Source organism: Odocoileus virginianus, chromosome 10, assembly GCF_023699985.2.
Source record: "Odocoileus virginianus isolate 20LAN1187 ecotype Illinois chromosome 10, Ovbor_1.2, whole genome shotgun sequence".
Lineage (NCBI taxonomy): Eukaryota > Metazoa > Chordata > Mammalia > Artiodactyla > Cervidae > Odocoileus > Odocoileus virginianus.
In genome coordinates, this window is record NC_069683.1 from 1 (window position 1) to 12,991 (window position 12,991).

At 40.1% G+C, this 12,991-nt stretch overlaps 1 protein-coding gene across 1 annotated transcript; it reads right to left on the bottom strand.

Moving 5' to 3' along the window:
* Positions 1-3,970: 3,970 nt before the first annotated feature.
* On the bottom strand, positions 3,971-12,784 carry LOC110149305 (olfactory receptor 5AN1-like). The gene is given in 3 exon segments (XM_070473705.1): positions 3,971-4,788; positions 4,791-4,921; positions 12,642-12,784. Coding segments are annotated over 3 exon segments (1,092 nt in total).
* Between the last annotated feature and the right edge of the window lie 207 nt (positions 12,785-12,991).

Consider the following 12,991-nt stretch of genomic DNA (forward strand, 5'->3'; position numbering starts at 1 on the left):
AACTCCTTACTGCCAAATTCAGACTTAAATTGAAGAAAGTAGTGAAAACCACTAAGCCATTCAGGTATGACCTAAATCAAATCCTTTATGACTATACAGTGGAAGTAACAAATAGATTCAAGGGATTAGATCTGATAGACAGAGTGCCTTAGAAACTATGGATGGAGCTTCGTGACATTATACAGGAGGCAGGGATCAAGACCATCCCCAAGAAAAATGCGAAAAGGCAAAATGGTTTTCTGAGGAGGCCTTAAAAATAGCTGAGAATAGAATAGATGTGAAAGGCAAAGGATAAAAGTAAAGATATACCCACCTTAATGCAGAGTTTCAAAGAATAGCAAGGGGAGATAAAAAGACTTCCTCAGTGATCAAGCACGTTTTAGAAAAGGCAGATGAACCAGAGATCAAATTGTCAACATCTATTGGATTATCAAAAAAGCAGGAGTTTCCAGAAAAACATCTACTTCTACTTTATTGACTATGCCAAAGACCTTTACTGTGTGGATCACAACAAACTGTAGAAAATTCTTCAAGTGATGGGAATACCAGACCACCTGACCTGCCTCTTGAGAAACCTGTACGCAAGTTAGAAAACAACAGTTAGAAGCCAATATGGAACAGACTGGTTCCAAATCAGGAAAGGAGTATGTCAAGGCTGTATATTGTCATCCTGCTTATTTAAATTATATACAGAGAACATCATGAGAAATGCTGGGCTGGAGGAAGCACAAGCTGAAATCAAGATTGCCAGGACAAACATCAATAACCTAAGATATACAGATGACACCACCCTTATGGCAGAAAGTGAAGAAGAACTAAAGAGTCTCTTGATGAAAGTGAAAGAGGAGAGTGAAAAAGTTGGCTTAAAGCTCAACATTCAGAAAACTAAGATCATGGCATCCGGTCCCATCACTTCATGGCACATAGATGGGGAAGCAGTGACAGACCTTATTTTTGGGGGCTCCAATATCACTACAAATGGTGACTATAGCCATGAATTAAAATATGCTTACTGCTTGGAAGAAAAGTTATGACCAACCTGGACAGTGCAGTAAAAAGTAGAGACATTACTTTGCCAACAAAGATCTGTCTAGTCAAAGCAATAGCTTTTCCAGTAGTCATGTCTGGATGTGAGAGTTGGACTATGAAGAATTGATGCTTTTGAGCTGTGGTATTGGAGCAGACTCTTCAGAGTCCCTTGGACTGTGGGGAGATCCAATCAGTCCAACCTAAAGGAAATCAGTCCTGAATATTCATTGTTGAAGCTGAAACTCCAATACTCTGGCCACCTGATGTGACGAACTGACTCATTTGAAAAGACCCTGATGCTGGGAAAGATTGAAGGCAGGAGGACCAGAGGACGACAGAGGATGAGTTGTTTGTTTGGCATCACTGAAACAATGGGCATGAGTTTTAGTACACTCCAGGTGTTGGTGATGGACAGGGAGGCCTGGAGTGCTGCAGTCCATGGGGTCACAAAGATTTGGACATGACTGAGCAAATGAACTGAACTGAACTGAAACATTAGTCAAAACTCACTGAATTGGAATTTTTATTTATTTTTCAGTAATTTATGTATTTGACTATTCTGGATCTATGTTGCTACACTTGGGCTTTTTTAGTTGCCATGGCGGGGGATACTCTCTCACTGTGGGGCACAGGCTTCCTATTGCCAGTAGTAATATGTACTTTATATCAGTTTGTTGAAGTCTGGGGAATCTGGCAAGTCAACAGTCAGTACCCATCTTGTTCTTATTTTTAAACAGATCACAAGGACCACAAACTTACATCCTCCTACTGAAGATGAAAATTGGCCAGAGTTAAGAACCCTGCCTATCATAAATCTATTTCCTCTTTTGCACCTTAAGATTTCCTGCAAATATGAGCATTAAAGTAACTCTAACCATTCTACTTTAACCACTATATCACACCATACAATCACAAGTTTTTGGGATATCAAATGTTGAACACAGATAAAAGAAAAGACTTTATACCAGTTTTTCATATTTGTTCTTGGTCTATAGTATGAAATATTTAGTAACTTTATTATGTCCATGAATTCTCATACAATTCTCATCACATCAAACGTGTTCAGATGCTTGAAATTGCAGAAATGATTTGGTAGCGTGATCACAATGTCCATGTCCAACAAGGATGTGCTTAGTTGCCTCTGACTCTGCAGTCCCACGCCCTGTAGCCCACAGGCTCCTCTGCTGATGTGATTTCTCCAGGCAAGTGTACTGGAGTGGGTTGCCATTTCCTACTCCAAGGGATCTTCCTGAAATGTTGTTGCTGAATCAGGCAAAGACACTGGGATGCTTGGCCTCCCGAGGAGAAGAATTCAATCCGGGGACAGAGATGAGGCTTGATCACTCAGAGCTTTTGTGTAATAAAGTTGTATTAAAGTATAAAGGAGATAAAGCTTCTGACATAGACATCAGAAGTGGGGTAGGAAGAGTGTTAGCAAAGGAGTTATATACTTTCCAATGAATCCAAAGAATATCTGGAGGTTGTAAAGACTTCACCAGATCTACTCCCATAATTTATATTTTAAGATAACGAAATTAGCCAAAAGGTTTAATCCAGAGTATGTCCTCAGGCAGGATACATCCTTGTAAAGGCTAGATCTACTCCCATAATTTATGTTTTAATATAACAGAATTTGCCAGAGAGTTTAATCCAGAGACTGTGCTCAGGCAGGATACATTATTGTTATATAATCCTAAGGAATGAAGAGGGGAAAAAGTAAAGAGTTTGTCCTTTCTTCCTCCGTGAGTATTCCACACCTCTCTCTCCTTGGGGACCCCTAGACTTCTTATCAACCTGCCTAGGAAATGACTCTCTCATTCCCAACCCAGGGATCAAACCTGTGTCTCTTGCATGTCCTGCATTGGCAGGCAGATTCTTTATGACTAGCACCACCTGGGAAGCCTGCCATCTTAGGGTGAATTTTCCAAATTTAATGGGAGAGAGAGATTTGAGTCTTACAATATCAGAAATCTCTATTGAATGTGACATTGATTTTTAATATCATCTGCATCAGAAATCCCCTTTGTACACTAGAGGCAAGAAATTACATCATGAAACTTGTCAGGGAACACATGCTTCATTCCATTCCTCTTTATCATTCAAGCCACCTCCGCCTTCAATAGATTACAGTGGTGGAGCTTAGGATATAATCCCAAGCTTATTGGGTAATTGTCCCTGAGAAGAACTTACACAAACATAAGCTATGTCATACTGGTCTTCCCAGGAGGCACAATCAGGCCAATGAAGTGAAGCGAAGTGAAGTGAAAGTCACTCAATGGTGTCCGACTCCTTGTGACCCCATGGGCTGTACAGTCCATGGAATTCTCCAGGCCAGAATACTGGAATGGGTAGCTGTTCCTTTCTCCAGGGGATCTTCCCAACCCAGGGACTGAAACCAGGTTTCCCACATTGCAGGCACTATTCACCAGTTGAACACCACGGAAGTCCTATCAGGCCAATAGTATACCTTGTCTCTGGGTACATTGTCTTCAGAAACACAGAACAAACCTTGGCCACCACCACGCCTAGATTGTGCTGCATCAGAATATTTGGGAGACAAGGTTTACGCTCTCCTGAGGTCTGTGTCAACTGTCTCTCCTCCATGGTCAGAAGCCCGAGATTGAACGACCTCCCTCTCAGAAGCAAAAGAGAAATAGCAAGGTTCTAAACCTTAACATTTCACAAATACTTACAGATATATTAATAAATATTGAGGCCACTCCTCATGGAGGATGAAAACTATGAACCTCCAGGACATAGACATCGTGTTCATGTGGCAACAAGTCAGCTGTTGGTCCATGTTGGCATACTGCATATCAAATTAAGCTGTCTTTGTCTTTGTCAAAGGAGCCAGGAATTTTATATTCCTTTTGTATGAATATTATTGAGGGTTAAGATGATTCTAAAAAGACAAGTCCATCAGAAATCTCAGTCTATGCCCTCAGCAACACCCTCTCTTCTTTTGCAACCTCTTCAAGGCATCTTTGATGTCTTTGTTTCTCAGACTGTAAATCAAAGGATTCAGCATGGGAATCATCACCGTGTAGAAGACCGATGCGAATCTGTCGAAGCTGGAGGAGCCTCCAGAACTGGAACTCAAGTAGACAAACATGCCTGAGGCATAGAAGAGGCTCACTGCCGTCAGGTGGGAAGCGCAGGTGATAAAAGCTTTGGATCTGCCTTTCACGGAAGTGATCTTCAGGATGGAGATGCCAATGTAGACATAGGATATCATGATAACGGAAACATTTATTATCCCAAAGATCATTGTCGATAGAGCAGTGAAGAGTTGTGCAGAGAACGTGTCAGTGCAGGACAGAACTAACAGCTGGGGCATGTCACAGAAGAAGTGGTTGATGACATTAGGCCCACAGAACTGGAACTTCAACATGAAACACGAATAGAATATAGAAGCAGAGAGTCCAGCCATGTAGGATCCCAGCACCATCCGACTGCAGAGAGCGGGCGACATGACTGAGGAATAGAGGAGTGGGTTACAAATGGCAGCATATCGGTCATAAGCCATGGCGGTCATGAGGCAAGACTCACTCAGCCCCATGGTGGAAAATACAAAGTACTGAACAACAGAACCCACGTAGGTGATCACTTTCTGCTCCCGGAAGAAGTCGTAAAGCATCTTGGGGGCTGTGGCAGTCACGTAGCAGATGTCCATGAAGGACAGGTTACTGAGGAAGAAGTACATGCGGGTGTGGAGGTGGGAGTCCATTCTTATTAAGGTGAGGAGAGATAGGTTCCAGTCAGGGTCATAATGTATATCACCAGGAATACGACAAAGAGCACTTCTAAGATTCTGGGAAAATCTGAGAATCCCAAGAGTATAAAATAAGTGATCTCTGTGATATTCTCTCTCCTAATCACTGATTTAATGCTCCTAAAATCAGAAGAGAGACGAGAGGATGAGTTGCTGATTCAGGTGAGATGGTAGTGCTACAAATCTCATATTTCCCTCCTATTGACCCCTGGAAATGGGGAAATGCTTTACTGTCCTGGTGAAAGACCTCAGTCTTTCATCTCAACTTGTCAAGAAGTAATGTCTCAGTGTTTCAGGTTCTCAATTATCTCATGAGGTAGGTCTCATGAAAATTAAAAGGCATATTGAAAAGGCTGGAAAGCCACTACAATATTGTAAAGTAATTAGCCTCCAATTAAAATAAATTAATTAATTTTTAAAAATTCAAATAAAAAAACTTTGAAATAAAACAACAGAAATCCTGTGGTTACTATATATAAATAAGAGATCATAGATTAAAATAATGGGTTTTTAAGAGACTGCTGATAACTCAATGTATAACTGCTGCTTTATAATAACAAAGCATAAGTGCGTCATTCAGCATAAGTTTGAAATAGCTATTCTCTCTCAGATGGCCATCTGGATAGATTTTTAAATTTTCTTCTTTTACTCACAAGATAACTTCTAAAACTTTTAAAAATATATTTAACACAGCAGCTTTTAAATAATTGGATAATTATATTATGAGTTATATATCTGATATTTTGGTGGGACCTAGAAGGTATGCTTATTTTCAAAAACATGAATGAACTTGGAGAGTATTACACTTAGTGAAATAAGACAGATAGAGAAAGACAAATACTATATGATATCACTTACATGTGGAATCTAAAAAATAAAACTAATGAATGAAAATAATAAAAAGAGAATAACAGTTACAGAGAACAAACTGATAGTTATCAGATGGGAGAGGGAAGAGAGTGGGGGCAAGACAAATTCAGGGAATTAAGAGGTACAAACTACTATTTATAAAATAAATAAGCTACCGGATACATCATACAGTGTATAGAATACAACCAATATTATAATAATCATGAGCTGAGTATAACCTTCAAAAATTGTGAATCAGCACATTGTATACTTGAAGTTTATATAATATTGTACATCAACTATACCTCAATAAAAATTGAACCAGTGACAAAATCTGAGAGGAAGCTAGAAAATATCTCAAGACAAATGAAAATGGCAATACAGCTTTTCAAAATCTATGGGATGCACCAAAAGCATTTTAAGTGGGAACTTCATAGAGATATAGGCCTTCTTTAGGAAAAAGGAAAAACCTAATGTACCACCTAAAAGAATTAGAAAGAGAATAATAAAGCCTAAAGTCAGCAGAAAATGAAATAATAAAGATCACATAAGAACTAGTAAAAAAAAAAAAATAGAAAAGACAAATGAAACCAAGAGCTGGTTTTTTTTGGAAAGATAAACAAAATTGACAAACCTTTAGCTAGTATCACCAAGAATAAAAGAGAGAGGACCCAACTAAACAAAATAGTAAATGAAAGAGGAGAAATGCAGTAAATCCCTTATATATAAACTTTCTCTTTTTTTTAACCTTTTTTTTTCATTTATTAGTTGGAGGCTAATTACTTTACAATATTGTAGTGGTTTTGTCATACATTGACATGAATCAGCCATGGATTTACATGTATTCCCCATTCCGATCCCCCCTCCCACCTCCCTCTCTACCCGATCCCTCTGGGTCTTCCCAGTGCACCAGCCCCGAGCCTTCAAAGATGCAAACATGCATTTGTATGTCCAATCAGGTAAGTTAGTTCAAGTATCTGGCATACACTGTCACATGCTTTCATCTTCTACAAGTGGGCTTTTGTGTACTTTACTATACAATACTGTACAGGGTACAGTAGTATAATATCTTTGTTTTAAGCCCACAACGTCTGAAAGCAAGCATAGAGCCAGCAGTGATGTAGCTGGTAGTCTATGGTACTTTTCAAGTTACTATATTGTAAGATTAAAATGTTTTTTTTGTGTGTGTGTTTGTCTTTCGTGTGTTATTTGTGTGAAAGTGTTATAAACATCTAAAAGTACTACATAGCGGATTATGTCAGTTGGGTACCTAGGCTAATTTTGCTGGATTTATAAGCAAATCGCACTTGCAATGCCCTCTTCGTGTGGAACTCATTCGTGTGTTTGTTGTCCAGTCACTCAGTCGTACCTTGGGGACTAGCTATAGAAACCAATCCCACAGAGATACTAAAAAAAAATCATTAGCAAATACTGTGAAGCTATACACCAATAAATTGGACAGCCTAGAAGAAATGAAAATTTTGAGAAACGTATAACCTGCCAAGACTGAATCAAAAAGAAATAGACAGTCTGAGCAAACTGATTACTAGTAGTGAAACTGAATTTGTAAGAAAACTCCCAGCAAAAGTCCCAGACCAGATAGCATCATAGGGGAATTCTATCAAACATATAAAGAAGAACTAATAACAATCTTTCTTAAGCTATTACAAGTAACTGAATTGGGTAAAACACTCCCAAATTCATGCTACAATGTAATTATTACCCAGAAGCCCACAGGCGAAGACACTACAAAAAAAAAAAAAAAAATTACAGACCAATACCTTGGATGAACAAGGATGCAAAAATTCTCAACAAACATTAACAAACTGAATCCAACAATTTATGAAAGAATCAAACACCCTGATCAAGTTGGATTAATTACAGGGTCACAAGAACATACACAAATCAATCAATGTATATACCATGTTAACAAAAGAATGGATAAAAATCACATGATCCTCTCAACAGATGCAGAAAAAGCATTTGACAAAATATAGCATCTACTCATGATTTTAAAAATACTCTTATCAAACAGAGATCAAACTGCCAGCATCCACTGGATCACAGAAAAAGCAAGAGAATTCCAGAAAAACATCTACTTCTGCTTCATTGACTATGCCAAAGCCTTTGACTGTGTAAACACAACAAACTTAGAGATGGGAATACCAGACCACCTTACCTGCTACCTGAGAAACCTGTAAGCAGGTCAAAAAGAAACAGTTAGAACTGGACATGGAACATGGACTGGTTCAAAATTAAAATAGAAGTACATCAAGGGTGTATATTGTCACCCTGCCTATTTAACTTATATGCAGAGTACATCAAGCGAAATGCCAGGTTGGATAAAGCACAAGCTGGAATCAAGATTGCCAGGAGAAATATCAACAACCTCAGATATGCATATGACACCACCCTTAAGGCAGAAAGCTAAGAGGAACTGAAGAGCCTCTTGATGAAAGTGAAAGAGGAGAGTGAAAAAGCTGGCATAAAACTCAGCATTCAAAAAGCTAAGATCATGGCATCTGGTCCCATCACTTCATGGCAAGGAGATGGGGAAACAATGGAAACAATGAGAGACTTTATTTTCTTGGGCTCCAAAATCAATGCAGATGGTAACTGCAGCCATGAAATTAAAAGATACTTGCTCCTTGGAAGAAAAGCTATAACAAACCTAGACAGCATATGAAAAGTAGAGACATTGCTGATAAAGGTGCCTCTAGTCAAAACTATGGTTTTTCTAGTAGTCGTGTATGGATATGAGAATTGGATCGTAAAGAAGGGTGAATGCTGAAGAATTGATGCTATGCAACTGTGGGATTGGAGAACTCTTGAGAGTCCCTTGGACTGCAAGGAGATCCAACCAGTACATCATAAAGGAAATCAATCCTAAATATTTCTTGGAAGGACTGATGCTGAAGCTGAAGTTCCAATATTTTGGCCACCTGATGTGAAGAGCTGACATTAGAAAAGACCCTGATGCTGGGAAAGATTGAAGGCAGAAGGAGAAGGGGACAATAGAGGATAAGATGGTTGGATGGCAACACTGACTCAATGGAATTGAGCTTGAGCAGGCTCCAAGAGATGGTGAAGGACAGGGAAGCTTGGCGTGCTGCAGTCCATGGGGTCAGAAAGAGTCGGACATGACTGAATGACTGAACAACAACTCATCAAACAGAGTATAGAGGGAATGGACCTCAACATAACAAATAACATTTCACTGAAAAGGAAGGAATACTCCCAAAGTCACTCTATGAGGCCACTATCACTCTGTTACCAAAACTAGACAAAGAACTACAATAAAGAAAATTACAAGCCAATAGCTTTGATGAGTATGGATGCAAAAACCCTGAACAAAATATTAGCAAACTGAATCCAACAACATATAAAATGGATGATATACTACAATCAAGTTGGAGTCATCTCCAGGTCACAAGGATGGTTCAACATATGCAAATCAATCATTGTGATACACCATATTTACAAAGAAAAGACAAAAACCGCACTATCTCAATAGATGCAGAAAAAACATTTGATAAAATTCAACATCATAAACACCATTCAGCATGATAAAACCTCTCACCAAAAAAGGATATAGAGGGAACATATCTCAGCATAATACCACTTATGACAAATCCACAACCAATATAACACTTCACAGTGAAAAACTGAAACCCTCTCTGTTAAATTCTGGAACAAGACAAGAATACCAAGTCTATACAATATGGTATTGGAAGTCCTAGCCATGGATATCAGACAATAAAAAGAAATAAAATGGACCCAAACTGGAAGGGAACATGTAAAATTGTCATTGCATGCAAATAATTTAAAACTCTATACAGAAACCCCTAAAGACTCTACACAAAAACTTAATAAGTATGAATTCAGTAAGGTCTCAGGATACAAGATCATATACAAACACCTTTTACATTTCTTTAAACAAAAAATGAAATATAATAAAGAGAAAGTAAAAAAGAAACAATTCCATTTAAGTCATGTCAAAAAATGATATACCTAACTAAGGATGTGAAAGACATACACACTGAAAACTGTAAAAAATTGACAAAGCAAACTGAGAATAATGCAAAAGAAATAAAAAATGGTACGAAGATATCCCATGCTATTGAATTGGAAGAATTAATATCATTAAAATAGCCATTCTACCCAAAGCAATCTACAGATTTAATGTGATCCCTATCAAAATACCTGTGACTTTTTCAGAGAATTAAAACACATAATCCTAAAGTTTACAGGCAACTACAAAAGGCCCAGAATTGCCAGAGTAGTTCTAAGGAAAAAGAACAAAGCTGGAGGCATAACCCTCCCAGACTTCAGACAGTACTGTGAAGTTATGGCAATAAAAGTCGACTGGCTCTGGCAAAACACAGACACGTGGGTCAATGGAGCGGCATCGAGAGCCCGTCCACGCACAGTCAGTCTGCAACAGAGGAGGCAGGGGTGCACAGTGGAGAAAAGACAGCCTCTTCAGCAAGTGGTGTTTGGAAAGCTGGATAGCCACGTGTAAATCATACAAGTTAGAACATACTCACACCATACGTAAGAATAAACAAAACTAACTTGATGACTTAAACATAAGAAAGACATCACAAAACACTTAAAGAGAACAGAGGAAAAACATTGACTGACAAATGATAGTAACAGTCTCCCAAGGTAAAAGAAACAAAAGCAAAAATAAGTAAATGACACTTAAAAGGTTTTGCACAGCAAAGGAAACCATAAACAAAACCAAAAGAGAGCCAACAGACTGGGAGAAAATATTTGCAAATGATGGAACCAACGAAGGCTTAATTTCCAAAACATAAAGACAGCTCATAAAACTCAGTAGCGTGTATTCCCCATGGCTGATTCATGTCAATGTATTACAAAAACCACGACAATATTGTAAAGTAATTAGCCTCCAACTAATAAAAATAAATGAAAACAAACAAACTCAGTAGCAAAATGATCAAACAACTCAATCAGAAAATGAGCAGAAGACCTAAATAAACAGTTCTCCAAAGAAGACACAGATGGCCAACAGGCACATGGGATGATTTTCCATATTGCTATTTATTACAAAATGCAGATAAAAGTACAATGAGGTATCACCTGTTAGGGAAATTAGATGGAGGAAGTCTTGTTCAGACTTCAGAAACAGGCCTCTCACCTGCTTCTGACCTGCCTGGACACTGCCTGGATTCTGTGCCTGCTTGCAAGCACAGCAAGTCACATGGCACTTTAGATCAAAAGGGGAGTGGGTCTTGGAATTCTTGAGCCCCTGGAGGTCTGGCCAACCCTCGGGGTCCAAGAAGTCTTAACGATTCTCGAGGGGAAACAAACAGCATTGTAAAAGGTAAAGTAAGATCAAAGCTGCATTTTTGCACACAAGCTCATGATGATATCAGTTTCCAGCGTCGGATTGCAAACAGGAGCCCCCCAGACTGAAATTGGAAGTCTCACCCTTCAGGTGGATGCACCGCCTGGGACCCTTTCCCAATGGAGACTCCAGATTGCTATTATTTGGGACTTCCCAGCGCTGTTCAAGTGTGCATGTAGGTTGCTGGCCCAATTTGGTGATGTGTCCGCTGTTACTTCTCTCTATTTTTCCTATTTCCTTTCTTTTAATGACTGTATATTGAAATTAAGTCAGATAATCTATAAAAGTTGAAATTCTTTCTTTGTATGTAATAAGTGATTTCTTTTGTTAATGAATCCTTTGATCCTAAAGCAAAATTAAACTGTTCTGCAGGAACAATCATCCCACACTGGTCAGAAAGTTGTTGTTGTTGTCGTTGTTCACTCAGAATGGCCATCATCAAACCATTTTAAAATAATAAGTGCTGGAACGGATGTGGAGAAGAGGGAACCGTCCCACATTGTTGGGTAGGACTGTAAATTGCTGCAGCCAATATACGATCTTACAATCCCATTCCTGGGCATGTGTTCAGAGAAGACTCTAATTCAAAAACATACACACACTCCAATGTTCATAGCAGCACCAGATACAGTAACCAAGATATGGAAACAATATAAATGTCCATTGACAGCAGAATGGATGAAGAAGACGTGTACCTAGATGCAGTGAAATATTACATGGTGTGGCGGAAGAGGTGGCATGGCTGAGAGAGCAGCACTGAGCACATGCGTCACCATATACAGTGAGATATTACACGGTGGGGAGGGAGAGGTGGCATGGCTGACAGAGCAGCACTGAGCACATGCGTCACCATATACAGTGAGATATTACACGGTGGGGCGGGAGAGGTGGCATGGCTGACCGAGCAGCACTGAGCACATGCGTCACCATATGCAGTGAGATATTACACGGTGGGGCGGGAGAGGTGACATGGCTGACAGAGCAGCACTGAGCACATGCGTCACCATATGCAGTGAGATATTACACGGTGGGGAGGGAGAGGTGGCATGGCTGACAGAGCAGCACTGAGCGCATGCGTCACCATATACAGTGAGATATTACACGGTGGGGCGGGAGAGGTGAATGACTGAGAGAGCAGCACTGAGCACATGCGTCACCATATACAGTGAGATATTACACGGTGGGGCGGGAGAGGTGACATGGCTGAGAGAGCAGCACTGAGCACATGCGTCACCATGTACAGTGAGATATTACACGGTGGGGAGGGAGAGGTGGCATGGCTGACAGAGCAGCACTGAGCACATGCGTCACCATATACAGTGAGATATTACACGGTGGGGCGGGAGAGGTGGCATGGCTGAGAGAGCAGCACTGAGCACATGCGTCACCATATACAGTGAGATATTACACGGTGGGGAGGGAGAGGTGAATGACTGAGAGAGCAGCACTGAGCACATGCGTCACCATATACAGTGAGATATTACACGGTGGGGCGGGAGAGGTGGCATGGCTGACAGAGCAGCACTGAGCACATGCGTCACCATATACAGTGAGATATTACACGGTGGGGCGGGAGAGGTGAATGACTGAGAGAGCAGCACTGAGCACGTGCGTCACCACATGCAGCACAGACAGCCGGGGGACGTGCTCTGTGACACGGCGAGCCCACACCGGAGCCCGCGGGGACTGAGAGGGGGTGGACGGGGGAGGGCGGGCTGTTTAAGGACCAGGGCACACGCGTACACCTGTGGCTGACTCATGCCGATGCGTGGCGCAAACCAACACGACGTTGTAAAATAATTATCCTCCAATTAAAAATGAAGTGAAAAAAATTAAAGCAATGCGAATGAAATCAGAGAACGAGAAATGCTTTAGTGGTTGGATACTACATCTTATAAAATAAAACACAACTTCCCGTTATTTCTTTTAAAATATGTGAGCAGAAATAATTACTCGGTGCAAAAGTG